The sequence below is a fragment of the Tupaia chinensis genome, unplaced genomic scaffold (genome assembly GCF_000334495.1).
Source record: "Tupaia chinensis unplaced genomic scaffold, TupChi_1.0 Scaffold138517_1, whole genome shotgun sequence".
NCBI lineage: Eukaryota > Metazoa > Chordata > Mammalia > Scandentia > Tupaiidae > Tupaia > Tupaia belangeri.
The window spans coordinates 1561039-1588424 of NW_006198412.1; the positions used below are offsets into that span (position 1 = coordinate 1561039).

The 27386-nt window shown below is 46.1% G+C and overlaps 2 protein-coding genes and 1 long non-coding RNA gene across 3 annotated transcripts; all 3 read left to right on the forward strand.

Moving 5' to 3' along the window:
- Nucleotides 1-399: 399 nt before the first annotated feature.
- Nucleotides 400-3289, forward strand: LOC102485401 (uncharacterized). Its single transcript, XR_336429.2, has 3 exons — nt 400-442; nt 679-924; nt 1561-3289. It is a non-coding gene; the product is annotated as an uncharacterized LOC102485401 (long non-coding RNA).
- An 8356-nt stretch (nt 3290-11645) lies between these two features.
- CD2 (CD2 molecule) lies at nt 11646-24337 on the forward strand. The gene is made up of 5 exons (XM_006161391.3): nt 11646-11823; nt 11970-12278; nt 15150-15383; nt 19066-19188; nt 23755-24337. The coding sequence occupies exons 1-5, from the start codon at nt 11763-11765 to the stop codon at nt 24060-24062; spliced, it is 1035 nt and encodes a 344-aa protein (XP_006161453.1). The 5' UTR covers nt 11646-11762; the 3' UTR covers nt 24063-24337.
- Nucleotides 24338-24355: 18 nt separating this feature from the next.
- Nucleotides 24356-26899, forward strand: LOC102495538 (histone H2A.V-like). The gene is made up of 2 exons (XM_006161408.3): nt 24356-24413; nt 26458-26899. Exons 1-2 carry the CDS (start codon nt 24356-24358, stop codon nt 26730-26732), a joined length of 333 nt encoding a protein of 110 aa, XP_006161470.1. The 3' UTR covers nt 26733-26899.
- Nucleotides 26900-27386: the final 487 nt, after the last annotated feature.

Here is a 27386-nt window from a genome sequence, read left to right on the forward strand (position 1 = left end):
TTCTAAAAGTGCAGCTCCCACCCCAGCTTGCAGAACCTATTTCCTGCTAAATACTTGTCACTACCTAAACATTTACATTTGGGACCCACCCACTGTGACCAAACAATGCCACAGTGCCCTGCACGGCTGGAGCCCACGTGACCAGCTGTGAGTTCAGATTCCCAAGGTGACCTGAAAACATACCGGGCACACCACGGGCATCCAAGAGCCAGAGGTGCTGGAGGGTTGGAGAAAGGGGATAGTGGCATGACAGGACCCTGTGGGGGTGTTCGCTCTCTCTTTCCTTCTCTCATGTGTGCGCGCACATGCTCTATCTCAGTAAAAAGTCTAGATGCTTCCATTTTACTTATGTTTATGATCTGTCTCCCCCAGAATGTAAATTCAGCGTGGGCAAGGATCCAGCCCTGGCCTAGAAGAGTACCAGGCACGAGGAAAGCAGGCAGTCAGTATAAACTTATTTGTTTCATCACATAAATTAATACTATGTAACCAAGGGCTGTTTATGCTCTTTTCCTGAGAAACAAATGGTAATATTTGGGATATTATCTATTACAATAAATACTTGTTAAATAATTTGTTAAATAATCAACGGGAGACATGAAGAATAAATGGCTTATCGCTTTTAGAAAACAGTATGAATTTCATCCTGTTGCGATCTCGCCAAATCTCCCTTTCCAGCTCCAGCCCCTGCCTCCCCCTCTGCCGAACTGGAGAATGAAAGTATCCCCAGGCCCGAAGCCTCAGCTTCAGCTTCGCTGGTCTGTGCTTGCCTCCTGCTGCTTCCTCTGCCTGGGATGTCCTTCATCTCTCGCATGAAGTCGCATCCTGCTGCCTTCTGAGGACCAGTCCGGGCACCACCTCTCCTAGCTGGAGTCCCTTTGATGTCCGGTTATCCCACCCGCAGCTGTCTGTGGCACTTCCCAGGTACTTGTGGGTACCTGCCTCTCCCCTCAGCAGTCAGAGAGCCCCGGGGAGGAGGACCGTGTGTGCCCTGTTCAAGTTTGTGGCCCCTTCCCCTCCTTGCCCATAGGCAGCTGCAGGTACGGCTGGGAATGGGGAGTAGAGGGCCCTGGCAGGTGTGTAGGGTAGGAGAAAGGCATGCTAGTATCAGATTCTGTCCCATCCTGAGAGCTGTCATATTCTCAGGACTAACAGACACACCCTTACTGATAGTGGAAAGAACACCATCTTGGAATTAGAAACCCTGGGGTTCACCTGGCTGAGTTTCCATAGTTCATTGAACTTTTCCAAGTCTTGGAGTCTTTGTCTACGAAAGTGTTTGTAACACAGGGAAATTGTGTGGATAGAAGAATACAATTTTTGATGGAAGGAAAAGAGTAAGCTGCTAAACACTATGCAAATGCAAACAATGTACTAGAACACGTAAAAAAGTTAGGTGTTCTAATTGGCAGGGGAAGTTAACAAGGTTGCAGTTCAGGTTGTGACCAGAGGGTGGCAGCAGTAGGCAGGACCTTTGCCCTGTGGTCCTTTGAAATAAAACCACCTAGATGCTGCTGGAAGGGCTGCCTGAGAGGTTTGTTTTGTTGTTTTTCTTCCCAGCTCTCCGGACCCTGAAGACACTGCCCTCTCTCCTGCCAGGAGATCTGGCCATGACTGAATCAAACCCCAGAAACTGTCCCGGAGTGATTTCCCCCAGGCGTTTTAATGGCCACCCTTACAGCAAGAGGCTGTCTGACAACTGCTGGTGTACAGAGTGCGGTTTTCGTCAGTGACCTTACCTAGCCTTTACCACAAATGTTCATGCTAAATTAGGCAAGCAGTTATCCTCCCTACCTCACCTCACACTTCAGACGTGATGACAGTGGGGCCCAAAGAAGTTACTTTGAAGATCACAAAGACAGCGGGTAGAAAAAGTGAGAATTCATGTTTTAAATCTGAGTTCTCTGGCTCGAATTCCACCAGACCGGCACCTCTCCCACCTGCTCTGCTCAGTAGCTCACATAGCCAGCACGTGTTTGTTTATTGGGCACCTGCTGTTGGTGGAGAGCTGCATAGACTTCGAGCCACGTAAGCCACTGTGGACCCTCCTCTGGCCAAAGCCGGGTCACGTCTCCCCTCCCTTTAATCTCAGGGCCTGGGCCTCAGTGAATCTCCCTCTTCTCTGGGAAGCGGTCTTCATAAACTTAGTGTCCTGGCGCTCTTGTTCCCAAGCCTTGCTGCTGAGAAGTGTTCTGTGTCCCGATACCACTACATCACTGCTTCCTGGATCAGATTCATGCGCCCTGCTGACTTGATAGCTAAGTAACCTTGAGAAGTAAACTGGAGGAGGAGGATTGCAAAAATGAAAATGAGAGCCTGGTGCAGCAATGCACCCCTAGTCTCAGCTACTCAGGAGGCCGAGGAAGGAGGACTGCAAGTTTGAGACCAGCCCGGGCAACACAGTGAGACCCTGTCTCAAAATAAAATAAAATACAGAGAAAATAACACACCTACATGAAATCGTATAAGGTTTCCTTGTTGTTTCAGTCCCTGACTTCTTGCTAGAAAGTCCTGAGAAGCCTCGAGCTTTCTGGGCTTAGTTCTGACGGTGCAGCTTCTTTATGTTGTGAGGCAGGCCTCTCCATCAGGAGCAGAGAGCAAACAGGGACGGATCCGGCATTTGTTGAGGCTCTCCTAGGGGCCAGGCACTGGGCTAGGCCCTGGACACCTCACCTCAGTTGACTCTCACAGTAAGCTTCAGGACGAAGTATGTGTCTTTCCCAAATGTGGAAACCGAGGTCCCGGGACGTGACCTGATGTGCTCAGATCTGTATGTCTAGGACGCAGCGAGGTGGGCGGCTTGGTTCCTGGCTCCTTTCTCTGCAATCACGTGATTACACATCTGGTGACAGACTATTGTGCTCTTCTGTCTAAGAGGCACTTCCCCCCCAGGGGACTTCCAGAATGGGTGACTCTCATCTCAGAAACCCAGGCTTCCCACAGGAACTGTCACCGTAGGCTGATTCTGTTATCTCTGCCGTGTGGGCGAGAAGCACAAGAGGAGAAGAAAGCTCAGGTTTTCCCCTGGAGGAGACAGCCCCTGGCAGAGGAACAGGCTCACAGAGAAGCTCTTCATCTGGGAGAAGAGAGCTCGACTCAGCGCGGAATCGGTACTGGTGGCCGACACGGGAGGCCCCGTCCGAGAGTGGCTCACTCAGGGCCTGGCAACGAGGCCTATGAAAGCTGACGCCAAAGCCAATGCTGATGCTGGTACTAATGTGACAACCCAGTTGACGCCAACAGGACCTGGCTGCCACAGACACATGGTGTGGCCTTTCCGATGGTCACGGAAGCCCTGGCAAGTGTCAGCTTTTAGTAAAACAGTGCTCCATTCACTCCTTGTGTGTCTCCCTAAGTTTGCAGAAAAGAATAGCAAAGGCACAAGGAAAGGTACAAGGAGGAGATGGGTGTCGTGCAAGAAGGTGAGAGGGACTTGGCAGTGGCTCAATACAGGCTCGGGGAGCAGGCAGTGTGCAAAGTTTGGAGCGCATGTCAAGAGGCTGGGGCTTAGGTGTTGACTCGGCCTAGGTGGACAGGACACCCTACTACCTACCTGGGCTCAGGACCCTCCACTGCAATGGCAGAAGTGTTACAGGTGGTTAGACTGGTTTGCAACCATGGCACAACTTCTGCCTCATCAATTGCAGTGTATCAGGGGTTACAACCGGACTTTCTCTGGACTCTCAACTCCCTCCAGGAGCTGGGAAGGGGATGTTTAGCTCACTTTTTTATTTTTATTTATTTTTTATTTTATTTATTTATTTTTTGGAGAGGTTTTTGATATAGGGTGTGTGCACTCAGCAGAAAGACAGAGAGACAGAAAGCAAGAAATCACCTTCCCTCCTAGGGAGATGGCCACGCCGCAATCTCTTCTCCTCCATTCTCCTCCTGGGATCCCAGCGTGAGATTAAGCCACCAGGTCTGGGACTCAAACCACGGTCGACTACATGGGAGTCCAGCGACATGGCCATTACACCAATTTCTGGTCCCACTCTCACTTTTTTACTACCTAAGCTTTCTCCCAAAGACCTAAAGAAGGTTACTATCATCTCTCCTGCCATTCCACATATGCACACAGACAATCTTCAGGAAGCTTAATCAATATCCTACCTCCCACTCACGGCAATAAACTGGTATGGACGAAATCGCCTCTGTGCACATGCTCAGGCCTGCAAAGTCCTCACTGGCCATGCAGGTGACTTCCCCCAGCCAGGCAGTGAAGTTCCCTGACTGACAAGAAGTACACAGACACAACAAAAGCCCCCCCATGCAAACAAGAACTGGCTACACATACAGACCTCTGTGCTAAATACCATGACAAGACCCCACCATAAAGGTGACCCCTGACCCCATTCCCAGCGTGGCTGTCCTCTGACAACCAACTGCCTTTCTGGTATAGGGCATCGTTTTTCTGTTAAAAAAAACCTTCATTTTCCCCTTAAAAAACATCTTTTTACCTACTTTGCTCTTGATCACGGCTTCATTCTGTCTCAGGATGGGTCTCTCACCTGAGGGGCCCAGACCCATGAAAACAAGTATTTCATAGAACATGACACAGATTCCCCATCCGATAACATACAGTGACTCGGACCCACTCCCAGGTGTTTTCCGATGGCTCGCCTACTGCCAGCACCAATGAACTCCCTCCCACTGGCAACATCTGTGACTGTGAGCCCTTCCACCCTGCGGGTTCAGCCGCCCTTTACTGACACAGGCTCCCTCTTAGCCTCATGGTCTCTGTCCTCCCTGTGGCTGGCTGCTCTTTGTCTTTCCAGGCGCCTTGGATTTCTAGAGGCTTGGGTACCCAACCGTCTCCCCTGCCTTCTGTTTTCTTGTGACTACAGTCCCTGTGGGTACCAGGCCTTCTGGCTCACAGTTTCTCGGGTTGGCTCATGTCCCTAAAACCTTCCTTGCAGATAGTATTTTGCCTCTTTAGGCATTGTCTCTTTCATGATAATGAGCCCCTGGAGTAGTTTTGATCCCTCATATCAGGTCCCCCAGTCTTAGGCAAGAGGATGATTCTGAGAGCAGGTCTCTTTGTAGCTCCAGGAATTGGGAGGGTGCCCCAGCAATTGAGGACCTCTGGTAAGTCACTAAGTCTGGAGGCAGGGAGAGGAAATGTGCTCTTTCCCGTCTTTGCACACCAGGGAACATTTAGAAGCAAGGCCGGAAATGCTGGAGGCATCCCTCTGCAGAGCTGTTTCTGAACTCACCTCTAAATGTTCCCCTTTATTCCCCCCTTCCAGGTGGAAAATCTCCCTTCTTCCCTGGGGGACTCCTCACTGTGGCTTGTCCTCTTACTGGGACCTTTTGACCTTTAAACTCTCTCTCTCTCTCTTTTTTTTTTTAAGAGAGATTTTTGCTATAGGGTGCATGTGCTCACCAGAGACACAGAGACAGAGAGAGAGAAAGTGAGAAATCATCCCTTGGGAGGACGGCCGGCCATGCCACAATCCCTTTTCCTCCATTCTCCTCTTAGGATTTTGGGTGTGCATGCACACAGGTGCCCATTCAAGACCTATAATTCCAGGGTTCAAGTATGGAGCATTCTCAGCTCTGCAGGATCCCCTTTGCTTACTAAAGGTATTTCAATTTGCCTAAAAACTTTGGTTTTCTTGTAATCAAGCCTAAGATAAGAGATGCACATCTAAGGGTTAACTTATAGAATCTCTTTTAAAAAAGACAAAAAAAAAGGGTTGAAAAAAACATTTCAAAAGACCATGAAATCTTTTGTTTACATGTGCATATATGTATGTGCATTACATACAATGTGTCATATGTTGTGTGTCTATGTGTTAAAGACGTGAAGGAATTCTCTTCAATTTGGCATATATATGAGTGCTCATACAAATTAAACTAAGTGCTTTTCAAGGTCACGTAACTTAAGTAAATCTTTGACAAATGAACTGGCTTCAAATATGTTTTAAAAAGTTTAGTAAGAGCTTCATAATTTTCAACATATATGGTCCAGTGTGTTATTGATAAGACAACATCATATTTATCTTAATATAGCTGTTTTTGTAGAACAGTTAATATTTATGTGTTATGTATTATATGTTACATGGTAGATATCTAATCTACTATAACATTAATTAATAAAAATGGATTGATGACTAACTTTCTCTAGTAGCTGGTTTCACAGGTAATCAAGGCATAATGACTTTAAAAATTTAAGTGATTATACATGGTGCATTTACAAATAAAATTGTCAGATAATTCCTTTCTGAGGTTTTTGCCATAGGGCAACATGCACTGCCAGAGTCAGATAGAGACAGAGAGAAGGAAAGTGAGAAATCACTCCTCAGGGGGGATGGCCATGCTGCAATCCCTCTTCTCCATTTTCCTCTCGGGATTTTGGGCTCACATGTGCACATGTCAGTCATAACTTTCAAGCTGCCTGGTTCAGGGCTCAAACTGTGGTCAGCCATGTGGAAGTGCAGCATTTTAACCACTATGCCACTACTGACGCCAATTTTCAGATAATTTAAGATCTTAAAGTTGTGCTTAATTGAGATGATAAGTATTCATAAAATGTCTATATCATCTTTAAATAAATTACCATGCTTTAATTAATATAAAGTTTTAATATTGCTACTATCAGCCTTTTAAATTTTATAAAAATAGAAGGTATTAAGTCTATTTATTTTGTTTTGTTTTGTTTTGTCTTTGGAGAGGTTTTTGCTATAGGGCGCGTGTGCTCTCCAGAAAGACAGAGAGAGATAGAGAGACAGAAAGCGAGAAATCACCCCCCAGGGTGATGGCCACGCCGCAATCCCTTCTCCTCCATTCTCCTCTAGTGATCTTGGGCACACATGCACACGCACTTGGTGTGAGTTTAAGCCACCAGGTCTGGGACTCAAACCCACAGTCGACTACATGGGAGTCCAGTGGTATAGCCATTATGCCAATTGCTGGTTCTGTGAAATAGAATTTTTTTACTTCAGACTAAAGCATTGCTGATTTTCTTCAGTGCTTTGATTTCCATATTTAAAGATTTTTGTCTTCTCTTGAACTGTTGATAACTTCATCTATCTACTATTTGAACTGAATCCTAAACTTTTTCCTGGCTTTAAGTTTTAAGCAAATTTCCCATAACATTTTTTTTATTTTGATCTATTAAAACTACAATTTTTTGAAATTTAAAAATGCATTAAAAATACCTATTAATACCTATTTGATGACTGCAGTAAGCTATATAGCCCCAGAAAGGGGGCTACTTTATAGCATGTTCACTTTACTCACTGAGGTCTACACCTTACATCAGACATCCATTCTTAAATATATATATGTGTATATAATCAATAAAATGTGGAAAAAAATAGCATGGAAAACAACTGTGCATACCAGAGACAGTGTGGGAGAAGGGGGGCAGTTGGCAGAGGGTGAGAGGTAGGGAATCGAGGGGGAAAAAAAGAAAAATATATAAGAAACAAGAAATAGATAATTATTTGTTGATGATAACATGTATGGTAATATCCTTGATGGAGCCAATATACAATGTATACTGGATGGAAAATCTCATTTTGTATACTGTATTGATGTACAGTGAATGAGTGTAAATAAATAAATAAATCAGAAGAAGAAGAAGGAAAAAAAGGGCCACAATTAGCAGCAGAAACAATAACCAATACCCTAGACATCTCAGTTGATTCATTTTACAGAATTCTGACTTAAATATTTAAGTCAAATAAACTTTCTGCTCAGTGGGTGCCAAAACTGTTGTACTCAGATCAGTTGTGACAAGAACAGAGCTTTCAATGGGAACTGCAAACTAGTGAGATCAAGATCCTGAAGCATTTCTGTAAAGCACTGCAACAGGATCGACACATGACTTTACCCAGATGATCCTGAAGACAAAGCACAATCAAAGCAATGGCTACCAAGAGGTGGAAGCAAAATGCAGCAGTCAAGAATAAAGGTCATGACAGCAGTTGTTTGGAATGCTCAAGGCATTTTGCTAGTTGACTTTCTGGACAGCCAAAGAATCATGACGTCTGCTTATAATGGAGAGTGGTTTGAGAGACTTTGCCGAAACTTTGGCAGAAAAATGCGTGAAAAGTCTTTTTTTTTTTTTGGAGAGGTTTTCGCTACAGGGCACGTGCGCTCGCCAGGCAGACAGAGAGAGACATAGAGACAGAAAGCGAGAAGTCACCCCCCAGGGGGGATGGTCACGCCACAATCCCTTCTCCTCCATTCTCCTCTCCGGATCCTGGGCACGCACGCACATGCGCCCGGAGTGAGTTTTAAGCCACCGGGTCCGGGACGCGAACTGCAGTCGACTAAGTGGGAGTCCAGCGACATAGTGCCTGAAAAGTCTTTACCAGAAACTCCTTCTCCTCTTTGGCCATGTTCCTGCCGATTTCTCTCATCAAACAAGGGCAATGAAGCTTGATGGGCATCATTAGTTCTTACAGTTCTGATTTGGCTCCTTCTGACTTTTTCATTTGTTTGTTTCTTAATCTTAAAAATATTTGAAGAGTGTACATTTTTCTTCATTTAATAGTGTAAAAAAGAGTGTATTGACGTGGCTAAATTCCTAGGGTCATCAGTTGTTTTGGAAAGACCTCAATGACTGATATAAATGCTTATATAAGAGTGTCCTGAACTTGATGGAGCTTATGTTGAGAAATAAAATTTATATTTTTATTTTTAAAATTTGTTTTCTTAGTTTTTGCCATTGGGCATATGTGCTCACTGAACAGACAGAGAGAAAATGAGTAATCACTCCCAGGAGAGAGAGTTACACTGCAATCCCTTTTCCTCCATTCTCTTTTAAGGATTTTGGGCACACATGAATACCCACCTGAGATGATTTTCAAGCCACTGGGTCTGGGACTCAAACCACAATTGATCAAATATGAGTCAAGCCTTAACCACCATGCTACCTGCTGACCCCTTATTTTTATCTTTAAATTACATTTTCCATGAACCTTTTGAAGTCTTCTCATATTTTATTATATGAATGTACCATAATTTAGTTGTTTGCAATTTTTATTACAAAAAAATGCTACAACAAACATTCTTGAACAGAATTTTTGCACAGTTATATAATCATTTGTTTAAGGTTATTTCTCAAATTAAAATTACTAGGGCAAAAATGTATGTACTATATTTCAGCTTGGTGGAAAAATTTCACTCATCCCAGGAGGTATTAATATTTACAACTCCTTCAATATTATTTAAAAGTATCTGTTTCTCCCCACATTTATGTCAATAATATAAATTATTATCTTTTCTGATTGTTTCAATCCAATGGTCAAAAGTGGTATTTTATGGCTAATATATATTTCATATATATATAGTGACATTAATCTCTTCTTTGTTTGATATTTCTTCTGTAAACTAATCATTTATAGTCTTTGCTCAATTTAAAAACTTCTTGTTGTTGGGACCAGCAGGTGGCATGGTGGTTAAAGTGCTGGACACTCCCACATGGTCGACCATGGTTCGAGTCCCGGACCTGGCGGCTTCCTTTCTCCCTTTCCCTCTCTCTCTCTCTGTGTTTCTCTCTGGTCAAATTAAAATAAATGAATGAATAAATAAAATTAAATAAATAATAATTTTTTTTTAAAAAACTTCTTGTTGTTGATAGATATTAAGAGATTATTTATGTATCTTGGATATTAATAATTTTTATATATATTGGAAATATTTCGTCAAATCTTTTCATTGTTTATCATATCTTTGCCTATACATAAATCTTACATTTTTATGTAGTCAATTTCTGTTTATCTTTTTTTTATTACTTTGGATGCAGAATATAAATTGGCAGGTATTTCATTGTCAAAAATTTAAAGATATCTTCCTATATTGTCTTATCATTATTACAGTTTTTTTAGCATTTAAATTTTTAACTCATTGTAATGTATTATAGTGGACAGTGGGAGTTAGGATTTTACCACGCAAGTAAATACTCCGTTTAGATTACCTCTTATCCAGTTGTAGCAGTCTGTTGCTTTGACTTAATCATTTCCTGGACAACTTTCTTAAGAGAGAATATCCATATTTATACCTAAAGTGCCCCCACCCCTTTTCTTTAAAGGTTCTGCCATAGGGCTCCTGTGCTTGCAGGGGAGAGACAGAGAGGGAAAGTGATAAAGCACCTCCTAAAGGGATGATCATGGCACCATCCCTTCTCCTCCATTCTCCTCTCAGGATTTGAGCACACACACACGCACCCAGTGTGATTTTCAAGCTGCCGGGTCTGTGAGTCGCACAGCAGTTGGCCAAGGGGGAATTCGGTGCCTTAACCACCACACCACTCCTGGCTCCCAAGCACAACTTTTAAGACTTTCTCTAACTGTGTCGTAAAGAATCATAAAACTGGAATTTACTTTGGCAGTCTGTGATTTGGTTATCCTCCTTCTTTTGTGGATGGATCTCTCTCTGCATCATTTGCAGGGTGCATTCACTTCCGCATCACTGTCTCTCCTCAGATTTCACATTTTCTTTCACTTTTTCTCTCTCAACTCGTTCTTATTTTTTTTTCTCCTTCTCAATCTCATTCCCTATCTATGTGTTAGCCACCTTAAATGTTTTTAGATCATACGCTCTGGTTATTTAACAGCACTTTATGGTTTCTACACTTTTATTGTTTGTTGGTTTGTTTGGGGACTAGTTCTTATTTACCTGTGAATTTCAATGATCATTGTGTAAAATGTGTGCTAAATGTTTTTTCCTTTTTTTTTTTTCCCTATAGGGCATGTGTGCTCACCAAAAAGACAGAGAGGAACAGACAGAAAGCGAGAAATCACCCCCCAGGGTGATGGCCATGTCACAATCCCTTCTCCATTCCCTTCTTGGGATCTTGGGCACACACGCACACACGCCTGGCGTGAGTTTAAGCCACTGGGTCCGGGACTCAAACCGCGATAGACTACATGGGAGTCCAGCGACATAGCCACTACGCCAACTGCTGGTCCCAAATGTGTGTGAAATGTAAGAGTTGGGAATTTCAAACAGTTAGAGCTAAGACTTACTTTAAGTTTCTTTTATCACAAAAACAATTTTAGAACATTATAAACATCTTCTGGAAATGAGAAAAAATCCATTTCTTTATCATTTTCTATAGAAACATTTTCTAATATTTAAAAAATTATTTATTTATTTATTTAATTTGTTATTATTTTTAAAAAATTGACCAGAGACAAGGAGACAGAGAGTGAGAGGAAGAGAGAAAAGGAAAGTGAGAAAGCAATCCGCCAGGTCTGGGACTTGAACCGCCATCAGCCATGTGGGGGGTCAGCACCTTTACCACAATATCACCTGCTGACCCCTCATTTTCTAATATTTTTAATTGTACAATAAATATTTGCATTCTTCTCACACTTAAGGACATTTACCTGTATTTATGTGCTGTCTTGTTAGAGTCAATGTTGCCGTGTGGATACAAAACTAACTATATGATTGAATCTGGCTCATCATTTACAAAACGGGGATCCTGGTTGATTCACTTAAACTCTCAGTTCCTTTTTTCTCTGATGGGGATGATAAAAACCCACCCCCACAGCCTCAAACTTTTTGCGTAAGGATTAAGATGTGATGAGAAACACATAAACACACCTGCTTTGGCAAAGGAGCACATCAGAAGGGTAGGTTTGCTCGTGTGTGTGTGTGTGTGTGTATGTGTGTGTGTGTATGCTGTTCTAAAAGAAGTCAGAAAGACAAGCACGTGGTTAAGCTCTGAGAGGGTGGATTCTACCAGTCTTACTTCAGTTCCTTTTGCAACAGGAGCTCAGAATCACAAGGAGACTAACCCAAAGATGAGTCTCCCATATCACATTTTAGCCAGCTTCCTTCTGATTTTCAGCTCTTCCGCTAAAGGTAAGGTGGGGTGTGGGTCTTCACTGTGAACATTAGAAGCTTTTTTTTTGGAGAACTTGAAATGAGCGTAAGAGTCAAAGAAGTCACAGCTTAGCTTTCCCTCGCAGTGGGTCCCAAGACCTCAATAACTGTCTTGCTTTTTATAGGTCAAGACTCCGAGCCTATTCCTCTCTGCGGTGTTGTGGACCAGGACATCAACTTGGATATTCCCGATTTTTCCATGAGTGATCTCGTCGATGATATACAATGGAGAATAGGATCAAATAAGAGCAAGGTTGCACAGTTTCACAGAGACAGGAACAATACCTCGCCAATTGAGAGATACGAGATATTACAAAATGGAACGCTGAAAATTAAACATCTGAAGAAAAATGATAATAATACCTACAAGGTATCAATATTTAATAAAAAAGGAAAAAGCCTGTTGGAGAGGAGTTTTAATTTGAAGATTGTAGGTAAGTCTTCATTGTTTAAATTCTTTCATTTTGCTGTGGATGCTATTCAGCAAGTTGGGAAATGGCAGTTAGGAAGCATGCCCAGTCCTGACCTCAGCCTCCAGCAGGGCTCCAGAGGAAATTCATCTTTCCTGCCCCAAGGGAGACGCCAGTCCTGTGTGGGGCTGGAATCTGCACTCGTGGGAATATTGTGGATAGACCCTTAAGTCTATCTGCTTACGGCTGTCTCCTGTGACTATGAGGGTATGGGGCTGAGTAAGAAACCTGGATTAAGGTGACACCAATAAGGAGGGCAGTAGGGAGGCAGAGGAGAAACATGAGCGGTCCAGGTGGGTCTTAAAAAGGCAAGCTAGGTCTGGCATGGGGAAGGCGAGGTAGACAGGAGAGAGCAGTGGGCCTTTAATCTAGAAGGCCAATTTCCAGTAAAGGAGTCCTGAAGAAGTAGGTATGAGCCAGGAAAGGGCTGGAAACACAAGTGGAAAGTGACTTTTGCTGAGAAGTGTTAAAAGCACAGGTGTGTCTTCGTATACCTCTGCATGTACCGGGAGGGCAGGAGTGGCTGTTAAAGATGGAGGTGAGATGACAAGTCAGAAAACTGCTCCTGTCATCCAAATGCAGTGGGAAGGGCTGGCCAGTGGATCAGTGCGGGTGCTATTCAGTGACCAGGCCCCATTCTAGACAAGTTAAATCTAGGCCCGGGCGTCTGTAAGTTCTCAGGCTGTCTGTGAAGGTGTCCTTCAGTGCCTGGGTCATAACACCTGTCGGCTCAATGCTAATGCCCTCTCCTAAGGGTGACCCGGGTTCCAGGCCAGACATGTAGCTATTCCTAGCAAAACCCCAGATGATTCTAATGAGCGGCCAGAGTTGGTAACCACTGGCTTAGACTGGAAGGTACCTGAAAAATGAGGAAGTACGCACATTCCAAAGTTTATATATAGAGAAAGGAAGGGCAAGGCAGCCTGGGTAAGAGAAAGAAGGAAGAGAAAGTGGAATTGAAATATTGCTGACATGGAACATGCAGGGGAGCCAGGACAGGAATGATGAGAAGTGAGATGAGGAAGCTCCATTTGGAGAGGAGGAAAAGAACTCCAACACGAGCACAGGCCAGCCTTCGGTGAGCAAAGCTATGGTTCACGCTTCACACAGGAAATGTCGCCAGCGGCAGGGCCCCTCCTCCTCCCTGGGGTGTCCCTCCAGCCCATGCTCAGCGTGTGAATAGGCAGCCTCACTCCAACAATCCAGATACTGTCGCCTCCCCACTGATGACTTTTCACCCCAGTCCTGCAACCTTGAATGGAAAGCAACTTCCAGAAACAGGGTGGGCCTGAGAATGGCACCGGAAGAGGCCTCTGACTGTGGGCTTGGGAAGTCCCAAATCTCACCACTGCAGGCAGCGTGTCTTGAGGTGCTGTGTGTACAAGCCCCACAGAGATGACCACACTGGTGTGTTCGCATTTGTGTTGCATTTATAATTGCGGGCATAACAGCTACCAGCTAGGTGTGAGGTGCTTACTTTCATATCTTATTTAACGCCTTCTCCTAGTTCAAGAAGTAATTATTATTACCCTCTTATTATCTATAAGTTGGCACTGCTCAACAGAAGCAAACCCAAGGATCCTTTTGTCAAGGATGGTGTCCTTTCCTTCCCCAAATAGCATCATTGAGATAGAATTTACACACTATACAATGCATCTACTTACAGTATGTAATTCAATGGCTGGCAGAATATTCAGAGTAGCCATTATCACAATTAATTTTAGATTGCATAATTCACAGAGTTGTGAAACCACAAACACATTTTCATTACCCCCAAAAAGAAACCCCACAACCCTTAGCCAAAAAGACAGTGACGTCACTGCTATGTGTATACATGTCAGGGTCACACAGTATTTTAACTCAACTTGCGGTTGGTCATTATTGGTCATTTGGCCTTGGGAAAATTCCTTATCTGCCTTGAGTCTGATTTCCCATGAAATAAATTCTCAGGATGTTCAATGAGTCAATGTCTGTAAAGGCCCTGCGGCGCCTGGGACAGGCAGATGCTGGTTGGTGCAATGCGAATGCCCTCCTCTGAGGGTACCCCAGGTTCCAGGCCATACACTTAGCAATTCCCTCAGGATGGGCTTCCTGGCTGTTCTTCAAACATTAACTCCCATAAGTTCCTGAGGGCAACTGGGATCAGACTATGGTAACAATCCTCTTGCCCATATTCCTCCTGGAGAGTCGGGCTCCTCTCTTGATCTGCCATTTTCTAGTGAGTGTCCTAAGACCACCATTGAACCTCTCTGAGCCTTAGATGTTTTGTCTGTCAGTAGGAAAAATTCCTAGCCTCTCAGGACTGGATGATACCATGCATGTGAAAATATGTTAAAGTACAAAAGACATAAATATTAGATATGATACACTTTTTATAGGTGTTATATGTGAACTTTATCAGAGATAAATTTGTTCTGAATACTCTATGTAAATAATATTAAATAAAAATAATTTCTGTGCTGGCCTTTGAAATTGTTTCTGGGCTGGTCTCATTGTGCACTGGCCCCACTGTGCACTGGGAGCAGATCCCACAAGGCAGACCACAGTTCAAATCCCAGCCCCCATGACTTGAAAAACGCACCAAGCACGTATACATACATGCCCCAAATCCTGACAGGATGGGGAAATGGAGGAAAAGGGCTTGTGGCATGACCACACATCTTTGCTTTCTCTCTCTTTCTATCTCTCCCTTTCTGGAGAGCATATGGACCTTCTGGCAATTAAAAAAAAAGAGAGAGAGAGAGAGAGAAATGATTTTCCCTTCCCCCAATCAACCCCATTTCTATTAAAGTAGCACAATTGTCTAAGATGATTGGATCTTTATTTTCTTTTCAGAGATGGTCTCAAAACCAAAGATCTCCTGGAATTGTGTCAATAAAACCCTGACCTGTGAGATACTGGATGGAACTGACCCTCAGTTAAAGCTATCTCAGAAAGGAAGACAGCTGGGAAGCATCCTTCAGAAGGTTCTCACACACAAGTGGACCAGTAAGCTGCCCACAGAAGTCACGTGCACGGCAAAGAACAGCCTAAGTGAGAAATCCACTGTGACAGCCATCAGCTGTTCAGGTGCGTGGCAGGCAGTGGTCAGGGTGTCCCAAGTTCACTTCACAAACACAACCCGCACTCCACAAGCAAAGTGACAGGTGTCACACCTGTTCCAGGACATAAGGGCCTGGGCAGGGGTGCAGTCTTGGCTCAGGATGAGAAGAGAAATTGTATTTCTTTCTCCTAGAAACCTTCAAGGGAAGCCTTAAAGAAGGAGGTCATCTATGGTTATTCATCTTGAGAGTCCTCCCACTGAGCACAATTGACCCTAGGCAATGAAAAAAATCCTTTCAGGAGAAAGAATTTCAGAATTGAAAGGGCAAAAGGAGCTATAGAGATTATCTCATGCAAACCTCTGTTTCCCAGAGAGGGAAACTGACTTGCCCAAGATCCCTTAGCTTCTAAATGACCATGATTCCAGTTTTTCCCCTTTCTAGATTCCCTTTTGAAAGGGAGATGGTCAGGGGTCAATATCTCAAATCAGAAGTAAGGGTAGAAAGGCTATAGAGTCCTTAAGAAGCAGAGCGATAAATAGAGAATTTGAGGCCAGAGAGGACTGTGGACACATAGGAGGACTACTGGCATTGGGACGAGATTCAGAGTCCTGAAACTCCCCAAATTTAATTTATTCACAGTGTCCCTGCTTGACATGACCCCCAGAAGTCATTTTTGAGAGCCAGCTTGCTGTAGTGCTCAAGTTCTGGTCCAGGAGCCAGAGACTTGGTCTTGTAGTTTGGGTCTGTCCAAATTTAGCCAAATGATTTTTTTAAAGAATTACTTACTTAATTTTATTCATTCATTCATTTATTTTCCTTTGACCAGAAAAAGGCACACAGAGAGGACAGTGAGAAAGCAAGCCACCATTTCTGGGACTCGAAATCGTGGTCGACCATATGGGAGTGTCCAGCACCTTAACCACCACGCCACTTTCTGGCCCCCAAATGATTTGGACAGAGTTGCTTTCCCCTTTCGAACTTTAGCCTCTTGGTCCACAAAGAAGATAAGCTACCTGATGGCAGAATATCAGATGAGTAGGTTCTTGGATCCATTTCTAAGGTCACTCAGGCGGGCCATTGGGCTTCCTCACCACATGGCTGCTAACTTTGCTCAGGGAAATCGAAAAAAGCAAGAATAAGTGCCCAAGACAAAAGCCATGGTCTTTCTATAACTTAATTTCAAGTACGATAACCCATGATTTCTGCAGTCTATCCATTAGAATAAACCCAATAAGTTTAGCTCACACTCAGTTAAAGGGGATTTAACAAAGGTGAGAATACCAGGAGAAAGGGAGCTTTAAGGGCCAGCTGAGAATCTGCCAACCACAGACTTTCAGCGTATCACTGCCCCATCATGTTGCCCAGCAGCCATCCACCCATGTGCCCCCTCACAGAGAATGACACTACCCCTCCTGGCCTTCACAACCTCCTTCCCCTTTATAGGAGGCCCTTTATAAGAGTTACCAGAGTTACCAGATTTAGCAAATAAAAATACAGTATAAGTGTTTCCCAAATATTGCATGGACTATACTAATGCTACAAATTACTCATGGTTTACCTGAAATTCAAATTTAACTGGATGTCGTATATTTTTTTCTGGCACCCTGCTCTTCATATCGATCTTCACTAACTCCCACTGGTCTAACATTATATGTACAGTAGGGATGCAGGGAGAGAGGAGTGGAGGAAGGATCTTGGGTTAAGCCAAGCTTTGAAGGCTGAAACACTCATGCCTTTTATTCTATGGTATAGAGCAGGAGCCAGTTCAAGGAGAGGCCGCTAAAGAGGTAGAGGAACACCTAGGAGGAGATTGGAGAGAATGGGGCTGCTCTTGAAGACCCTAAAAGAGATTTAGGCATTTCATTCTAAAAGGCCATGGCAGAAAGGGGCAATGAGCAGATTCTAAACATTTGGCATAATAACATTTGGCATAAATGAGATAGGATGAGTATGAATTTAAAATCAAAATATTAGGAGGAGGAGCAGGCTTGGGCATACAAATACTCTATCACAGTAACATCTGGGCACATTGTCTCTAAGACGTGTAGGAAGGAAATTTAACGACTGGGAGGACATTTTTTTGGAAGACCAAGAGTCTCAGCTGTGTCCGGACAAGCTGGATATCCTCCAGCGAGAGCACTACCAAGTGCTGGGGGCTGAGGACAGACCATGAGGCATTTCCTACATTTCTAAGCGTGCCCACCAGGAGAGTGCAGCTGCCCTGTCTGAGGACTCTTAGGATGAGCCTCTGGCTGCACAGTCTGGCCACATGCCCCCCAACTCACTCCAGGCCTGCTCTGCTCCATCCTGAGTCGAATCTGGAAAGTTCCCAGCTCAAGCAGGAGATGGACTGCAGCAGCCCCAGCCCCTCGTCCAAGCCAGCAGGGCTTACAGGACCCTGAAACCTTTCTCAGGCCAGTTTCAATGGTTTAGAATTAGACCTGCTTCTCTAAGGGACATCCCTTCATCTGTAGAGCATAGAGAGATTGCGTTACTGGCAGGTAAATAATGGATCAGAGAGAGACTGGAGGAAAGAAAGCCGCATTTGATAATCTAAGCTTGGTTTTGGAGCCTCTGACATGTTCTCTCGGGCTCATCCTGGGCTTCCTGTTTAACAGTCTCTTCCTAGGACTCTGCAGCTGGATTTGTGGTGCCAGCTGGGCTCAGCTCTAGTTTCTTCTCCAGATGCACCAGTCCCCTGGCCCCTGCCCCTGCCATCGCCTCTCTAACTACTGCCTCACAAGTGCAAGGGGGCCAGTGCCCTTCTGAAAAGCAGCTCCCTGAAACACCAGAGCATAGAAGCCTAGTAAGAGCGAGACCTCACATTTGTGTGTTGTTTCGCAGTTTATAGAGCACTTTCATGTTCATTATCTGATTAACTTCCAACAGCCACCCTACGAAGTAGGTTTCATTATCTCCATGTCACAAAGAAGGAAACAGGCTCAGAGAGGTGGAGAAATTTGCCAAAGGTCACACAGCTCTTGCTCAGAAGAGCCAGACTCCAACCCTTTTCCCTTAACATGGAAGTCATCGTTTTCCTCCTTGTGTGACGATGACTGAAGTTCCAGACAACAAAGACCACATCCACTAACTCACTACGTGCTCGAGTTTCTCTCTGGGAGAGGGTGTAAGGTTGGAGGGCTGGGTGGGAGAAGGGAGTTCTTACCCTGGGGCTTTGGGAACCACCTTTCTCACCTCAAGAGGATGAGAAAGAATCACAGTGCAGGAAGGAAGGCAGAGATGGGAGCTGGGTTAAACAGAACAGTGCAAAAACATCAAGATAAGGGGCTGCTTAACGGAACTGCTCAGGATCAGATACTGTGGTCTTAGGCACCTTGACCTGCCTCTCAGGGCCTCATCTTCAAAGCTAGATGTTATACAAGGTCATCCCGAAACTCCTCAGATCCCAAATGCTCTGATATCTGCACAAGGAGGCCCAGTGAATAGGCCCTGCCGTGTGAGCTAGCAGTCCTTGCCAGTCCACAGACCTGACTGCCAAGCAGCCTTCAGAGGAGGCTCACTGGACGCTGGGCCCTTGCGGAGATGAACACAATTCACCACCTCCATGAGCTCAGCCTTTCAAGGTTGAAAAGTCCCATCAAGCTCTTATCTGCTTGACGTGAGGGGCAGAGGTCTTTGGCCAGAGCAATGAAATGTCCCCTCTTCCAGGAGCCCTCCCCAACCCACCATCCCTCCTCCTCTTGCAGAGAAGGGTCTGAACATCTACCTCATCATCGGCACCTGTGTAGCAGGCACCCTTCTGATGGTCTTCGTGGCACTGCTCATTTTCTACATCAGCAGGAGGAAGAAACAGAACAGGAGGAAAAACGGTAAGTGCCCCCTCCTTCGTCCCACTGCAGGCCCAGCAAAATCCCCATGGAAACATCTTGTGGGGAGACGCCCTGCGTCTGCGAGGAAAATAATGGAGATGGGTAGTTTCGGAGTGTCAGCGCTGTTACCAGCAGTTAGAGCTTTTTCCATTTTGTGGTCGGTTTGATTTCTGAAAAACAAAGTCTTAGTGACAATGTTTCTAAGTGGGAGCTTTGAGAGGCTGACTCCAGTCTGACCTCATTGGAACCCCCTATTTAAGCACTGCTCAGTCTGAGGCTATTGTAGACCTAAGCGAAGGAGCCACGTCTTTTTATGAGTAGGAAGATTGGTCTCGGAAATGGCATTTATTTGTTTGTTTGTTTGTTTGCTAGAGGGTGTGAGCACCTGAGACAGAGAGAGAAACAGAAAGGGAAAGGTGAAAGCATTCTCCACCGGGGTGGTCACAGCACAATCCTCTCCATTTCTCCTTCCTCTCTGGATGTTGGGCAGGCACGTACATGTGCCTGGTGTTTTCTCAAGTCGCTAGGTCTGAGACCAGAAATGTGTGGTTGGCTGTGTGTTTTCTGGCTACCATAACCACAAGGTCACAGAGCTGGCCCACCGAAGTATCGTCTCCATAAACAAACATCTTATCCTTGCCAAAAGTGTGTTTAGGACCAAGCTCCCTGGAACACAGGGGGAATCATTTTGGCCCATCACGTTTTCACAAGAGAACAGTTGTCCTAAAACAGGGCGATTGTCGTGGGGAATGTGTTAGGGTTGGGAGGGTTTTTCCCTTGGATCAGGCCTGGCAGCCCACCAAGAACGAAGAGCTTCTGCTCATAAGTGTGGAGCTGGACCAGGGAGCATGCAGGCCACCCAAAGCAGAACACACCAGAGAGTGACAAAACTCTGTCACCATGAGTTCTGGGATGGGATATCAGCCCTCAGCGGGACATGCAGCTGGGTAGGGAGGCCCGGGATTTCTGTGCAGTCTCACATTCACCGCAGGACAGTCCCTTGCCCTGGGTCTCTCCCTAGAACCACCGAGCATGCCCACACCAGCTACTTCCCACACAGCCTGAGGACGTGGGATCTGGACCTCCAGACAGTGGTGGCCTTGGACCCCATAGCCTTTGGATTTGACTTCCCTACTTCCAACTTCTTTCCTCAGTTCTCCTTGGCTATCCCTTAGGAAGCCATCCCTTGGCCCCACATCCCAGCATTCCATCTCCCACAGCAGGGCCCCGGGTCACCTTTCTGAGGATAGCACAAGTCTCGCACCTCTGCCGTCCCCACACCCTCTGCCCCAGTGGTACGGAACTGCTTACTGAACCCATGGCTTCCTCATCTCTGTGTCCTGCTCAGGCTATTCTCTGCTGTGGCCCCTTCTCCTTTACCCAATGGTCAAAGACCACATCATCTTCCAAGATGGGTCTCTCACATGTCACCCCAAGATAAGGCAATCTCTGCTGTTACCAGGCTGAAATGACCACCGGGATGATGACCATGTTGACAAAAACATCACTCAGGCCAGGCACTACCCTCGGTGCTTTGTTCATTTTCTCTTTCAGCTTTCAGGTTGATCTTAGGAGACAGATAACATTAACGCAGAGGAGGAAACTTAAGCTTGATGAGGTTAAATTATTTGCTTCCCAGTGGCTTAAAACTCACACCGGGTGTGTGTGCGTGTGTGCCCAAGATCCCGAGAGGAGAATGGAGGAGAAGGGATTGCAGCGTGGCCATCCCCCTGGGGGGTGATTTCTCACTTTCTGTCTCTCTGTCTCTCTCTGTCTGTCTGGCGAGCGCACGCACCCTATAGTGAAAACCTCTCCAAAAATAAATAAATAAATAAATAAATAAATAAAAATAAATAAATTATTTGCTTCAGATGTTATGCCCAGGAGCTGAGTTAGGAAGAGGATGAAGCAAGGGGCACACGGTGCAGAATTAGAGGAGACCCTCATGCTCAGGGCGACCCCATCCTTGCATAGCCCTGAGAGTAGGTGCTTTCCTAAATTGTACACCCCAAGTGCCTTGCTTACCTCACCCTAGTTGGATGGAGTACCCAGGAGATGAAAACTGAGAATAGAGGGACCAGCAGTTAGTGTAATGGCTATGTCGCTGGACTCCCATGTAGCCGACCACGGTTCGAGTCCCGGACCCGTTGGCTTAAACTCACACCGGGTACATGTGCACGCATGCCCAAGATCCCAAGAGGAGAATGGAGGAGAAGGGATTGCAGCGTGGCCATCCCCCTGGGGGATGATTTCTTGCTTTCTATCTCTCTGTCTCTCTCTGTCTGGCTGGCGAGCACACGCGCCCTATAGCAAAAACCTCTCCAAAAAACTGGGGATAGAGACAATGAGCCTGGGGGAGTTCCTTGGAGCATAGATTTAAGCAGTGACAAAGTTGCTGGCAGGGGCGTGCTGGGGACTCACAGTCCTGCCTGACTGGTCAGGTTACTCAGAGCCTTGTCTGGGCAACCTGGCTGAGGCCTCTGACACTCAGCCATATTCCACTGCTCCTTCCACAATTCATATGTCTCTTCGTGCCCCTTTGGTAGCCCCAAACTCTTACTGGAGAACAACTTCATGATTTCCAGTCTTGGCTGGTTTATATTTACTCCATTTTCGGCTTCCTGGGGACAGTGTTTGTGTCTGAGTGACATGTAGTAATGGCACCTAACACCTAGAATATGAGGAGATCCTGAAAGAATAAATGAACAAAATGGTGGACAAAGCAGTTAACAAATGGCCAACCCAACCTTTCCAAGGGGGATGAAATAGAACCAAGCACTCCCCCTTAGCTGGGAACTGGGAACATGGATGGAATACCTCTCCACAGTCTCCTAGGCATAACCTCAGCTGCATCGGGACACCCTAGATGATGTAGAGTATGCATTCCATCCTTTCTGGGCCACCCTGTTGTTTTTTTCTCATTGAGCTTAGAGCACCGACCACTCAGACGTCAAAACCTCATTGGGGGCCAACGGGTGGTATAGTGGTTAGGCACTGGATTCCCACAACATGGGTGATTGCAGTTCAAATCCTGGACCTGGTGGCTTGAAAATCATGCCAGATGCATTTGCCTATGAACCGAAAACCATGAGAGGAAAATGAAGGAGAAGGGACTGCAGCATGGCCATCCCACCAGGGGGTGATTTCTCACTTTCCCTCTCTCTGTCTCTCTTTGGTTCACTCATGTGCCCTGTGGCAAAAAACTAAAATAAATAAATAAATAAAAAGAATGCCACATTGTCTGACTTTGAGTCTTCTCATCCAAAGCTGCCCAATGATTGGATTTCCATCAGGAGACAAAGAAGGCCCTTCGTACTGGCCTCGCCACCCCGAAGCTATGGGGTGATGCTTGGAGTTGGTCTATGCTTCCCGAGCTGCACACCCCTATAGGGCTCTAGGAGGTCATTAATTTACCCCAGGGAGCAACTTCTCTTCCTGCCTCCCTCTTGAGCTAGGCAAGGATGGCCTTGGGCACGGCTACCTGAAGACCTGACTTGTAACCTAAAGGAGGCCAGAGGGCAGCTCTCCAGGCCTGTAGCAGCTGGGCCTCCTCACTAGTGCATTTTGAAGGACTAAAATGTTACCTGCAGGGTTGAATGATGGCGCAGAGGTAAAATATCACGCTCTGCAAGACTAACTGATATGGAAGATGCCCAGTTCACATCCAGAGACTTCCCTGAGTACACTGGGCATGCGCATGCCCATGATCCGGGCTGGCTGAGACTGGGGGTAGCCACGTGTCAAGGCCCTGTTGAGAGTACTGTTTCTGTCTCCTTCCAGCGCCGTGTTTCTCTTTTTCATTAAAAGAAAGAAATAAATAAACTTCATATGGGATCAGCAGGTGGTATGAAGGTTAATGTGGCCCACTGAGTTGTTTAGGTCCTAGACCCGGTGGCTTGAAAAGCATACCAGGCACACACATGATCCAAATCCCTAGAGGAGAATGAAAGGGATAGTGATGTGGCTATCCCCCATGGGGAGTGATTTCTCGCTTTCCCTTTCTGTCTCTCTGTCTGTCTACAGAGAGTACATGCACCCTATGGCAAAATTGAAAAAAAAAAAAAAGCTGTATGAATAAAAAAGTCCCTTGTGCATACTCCAACCCTTCTCCAGAATGTAGTTCGCATGACAACAGAATTGGAGAAAAGACAGGTTTAATATAGAAACCCACGGGAAGGAATGTAGTTACTAATTTCCTCTGTGACTGCTAGGTCCCATTACAATGGGCTCCAACCGCAAGGAGCCTTTTCTCAGGGCATAGTCTTGAGGGTGGCACAGAGCCAGGGCTCTGGGGTCTCTGCTTTCAGGAGCCCCAGGCACCAAGCCCTCCCCTATGCGCCTTCTTCCCTGACTCCCTGAGTTTTCTAAAGCCCTAAGCTCTTACTCCAGAGCATTTCTGTCTCCCCTGCAAGTCTCCTTCGGTGTAGGGGGGTGGGGTTGGGCAGCTGCTGCTTCCTCACCAGGCCCCAAAGCAGCCAGCATGATGCTGTGTACTCACTAGGTGCTCGATGTTTACACTGAGTGCATTTGGCCAAGGTGAACTCTGCAAATGCTTTGTTGTTGCAGATGCGGAACTGGAGCTCAAAGCCCACAGAGTGACTACCAAGGAAAGGGCCCGAAAGCCCAACCAGATTCCAGCCACAATGCCTCAAAATCCAGCAGCTTCCCAGCCTCCTCCTCCACCACCTGGTCATCGTTCCCATGCACCTGGTCATCGCCAAGTGCCTGCAGGCCACCGCGTTCAGCACCAGCAGCAGAAGAGGCCTCCTCCATCAGGCACACAAGTTCACCAACAGAAAGGCCCTCCCCTCCCCAGACCTCGGGTTCAGCCAAAACCTCCCCCCGGAGCTACAGAAAAGTCCCCCTCTCACTAAAAGAGATAGAGGCCCAGCCACAGTAGCACATGCTGCTAGGCGCTGCTGCTTGGCAGGCTGAGGCCCATGTAGGAGGTCCGGGGTCAATTCCTGTCCATCCTAACCATCAGGGGAGCGGTGCACATCTGTAGTCCCATCCCCCAGGGGAACTGAGGCAGGAGGTTTGTGACATAGTGAAACCCTGCCTAAAAACAAGGGGTGGAGATGGTGTTGCAGTGGTAAAACGCAGGCTCTGTGAGGCTGCCTCACCCCAGCCAGTTCCTGTCTGGAGAGTACACAGCACACATGTGCCCATGACCCAGGCAGGTCGCCTGAAGCTGTGTGGATCACAGTATCAAGGCCCTGTTTGGGGTATGTGCACTCACTCTCATGGAATAAAGAAAGAAACGTTAAAGAGAGAAAGAGAGAGAAAAAAAACTGTTCTTTCCAGTCAAAGGGCTTGGATTCCTGCACTCTGGGAGTGTATATCCACACACCCACCAAGCGTTTTCTACGTGTAGAACATTTTCGGCCCCCAGGGCTCCTGGGCCACAGCCACACCTGTGCCTCTGACTCGGCCGCGTGGTCTTGGATTGGAGTCTTTGTCCTCCTTGAACATTTCTGTCCCACCAGGAAGGGAGAAGTATAGCAGTGCGACTGGGAGAAAGGTGGGAGGTGAGCTTGCCTTCCTTTCAGATCACGTGCCCAGGTACAGATCCATGGGTGCCGGGCTGGGTCTCCCGCAGGCACCTGTCTGCCAGAGAGACTCCTGGGTTTCTCGTGCCCTGGTGGACACTCGCTCACCCTGTGAGTATAAGAAAAATAAAAGCTTTGACTTGCTCCCCGTGTCTGCTCATTATGGAAAGGAGGCCAGTGTCCAGGAGAGGAAGTTGCTGAATGAGAAGAAGGCTCATTGGCCTGACAGCAGTGCCAACCCACCTGAGCCACCTCAGTCCCCACCAGAGTGACCAGGACAGGCTCCCCAGGTCTCGGCTGTAAAGCTGGACCCAGCAACCCACTTGTAAAATTGTGCGATGAATTGAAACCTCTGTGTGCAAACTTCAACAGGCAGCACCAGGAAATTTACTATTTGGGCTGTCACTTTCTCGAGGGCTCAGATGTGCTCACAGTGAACGTCTGAACAGCCATTGGAAAGAGGAGAGCGCATGAGTACCGGAGACACTACGAACCCACCGTGGGCATACCAAAGGGTGGGCCAAGAGGCAATCCAGCAAATGCTGAGTGTCCTCAGTGACCATTATGAAAAGAACAGACCCCATCCCCAGATATCTAGGGGAAGCTGTGGGGTGGGGAACAGTTTTCAGTTAAAGTTCTAAAGCAGTGGGTGGTGAGAAGGCATATGCTTTGAAATGTCGGTGCCATGTTTGTGGTCCTGTCTGCCCACCTTCTCCTGGGCTTCTTAGACTTGTTAAGCCTTGTTGAGCTCTGGCAGGAAGCACTGAGGTCTAAACCACAAAAACTAAGTATATTCATGACTTCCTGTGAGAGCTCACCAAGGGTTGGACTGCCTTTTCCTCTGAATCTTTGCTTCTATTGTTAGGGTTAATTATTAAAGGTAATGATGAAGGGTCGCCATAGACTCCCGAAAATCAAACCCAAATCAGCTTGGTCATCATCACCACAGGGTCTAGCTGGTGGAAGGCAGGAGGGCCCTAGCACTGCCCCCTCTCTCATTCTTCACCGCAGTCCTCAGTCATTGGACCAGCCATCCTGCCAGAATAGCTCAGATCCGTTCTCTTCAGGGAACCGCTCCTGGCCTTTCTCCTTTCTCCTGATGCCCTGTGGTATTACCCATGGCACAGAGCACGTATTGCTGTAACTATCCACCCACCCCTCCATTCATCTGACATTGACTTTCTACGTCACGGCAGGCTCTGCACTTGGCGCTAAGAACACAGAGGTATATGATCGTATCGCTGATTTCAAGAAGTTCACAGCCTGGTAAGGGTGGGGTAGACCAATTGCAGGTCAAAAATAACAGTGTGATAAATACAGGTCAGAGGCAAGTACAGGAGCCTGGAGGAAGAATTTGAAATCCAGATTGGGTGGTGAGACCGTGGTGAAACAGAGGGCTTCCAGGAGGAGTTGAGGAGTAATAGATTGGAACTGGTGAGTTGGAGGTACAGAGTCCCCAGGCAGAGGGAAGAGCATGATCAAGGCCCATCAGCCACCTGTTTGCATGTCTGTTATTCCTTACCTATCATGTTTCATTGCTTTGAAGAGGCCATCAAGTTGGAGCAGCACCATTATTTTACATACCACTAACAAAGGAATAACACCCTCAGGTGCACTATAACCAATGCTGAGATATAGCTGATTTCTAGGCACAAGCCCACATCCAAGATGTTAAAACATGAAAGTGTAGTTTAAAATTGATGAAATGGGAGAACGGCAGTGGCAGCGCGGGTGGCGGCGCAGGCGCCAGCGGGAGGGCCCGCAGCCAAGCTGAGGCAGAGTCAGCGCCGAGATCAGGCTGGAGGAAAAGCAGGAAAGGACAGTGGGAAGGCCAAGGCTAAAGCAGTGTCTCACTCACAGAGAGCTGGGTTGCAGTTTCCTGTGGGCCGCATCCACAGACGCTTGAAGACTCGCACCACAAGCCATGGAAGGGTGGGTGCCACTGCTGCCGTGTACAGTGCTGCAATTCGGGAGTACCTCACTGCTGAAGTGTGATCCCTCACATCCACAAATCTCTGATTGGAAAAAAGGGACAGCAGAAAACGGCTTAGAGGACTGTTGTAACCAACTCTCTTCCTCCCCAACATTGTACTGTAACAGAAGAAATAATGGGGATATGTGGAATTTTAAAAACCAGTTAAATGGAAAAGCATAGACAATTACTTGTAAACATGACAAAAAGAAACACTTGTACATTCTTAGACTCGAAGTTTGATAAAAGTACCTTTTCTTTTTTTTTAATTTCAATTTATTTATTTGTATTCATTCACTGTACATCATTACAGCATACAAAATGAGATTTTCCATCCAGAGTACACTGTATATTATCTCAATCAAGCACATCAACAAACATGTTATTGTCAGCAAATGATCTTCCATTTCTTGTTTTCTGTATGTTTTGCTTTTTCCCCCCATCCTTGATTCCCTATCTCTTACCCTCTGCCATCTCCCACTCTCCTCCCACACTGTCTCTGGTATCTATGTTTGCTTTCTATACCGTTTTCCCCCCACATTTTATTGAATCACCAAAGACCCTAATCAATTCAAATACCCTCATAGCAAACACAGGTGACACACACATATTTCCATGAACACAAGTCTAACTTTACACATCCTATAAAGTAGCACCTAGCTGGGGCTACATATCCT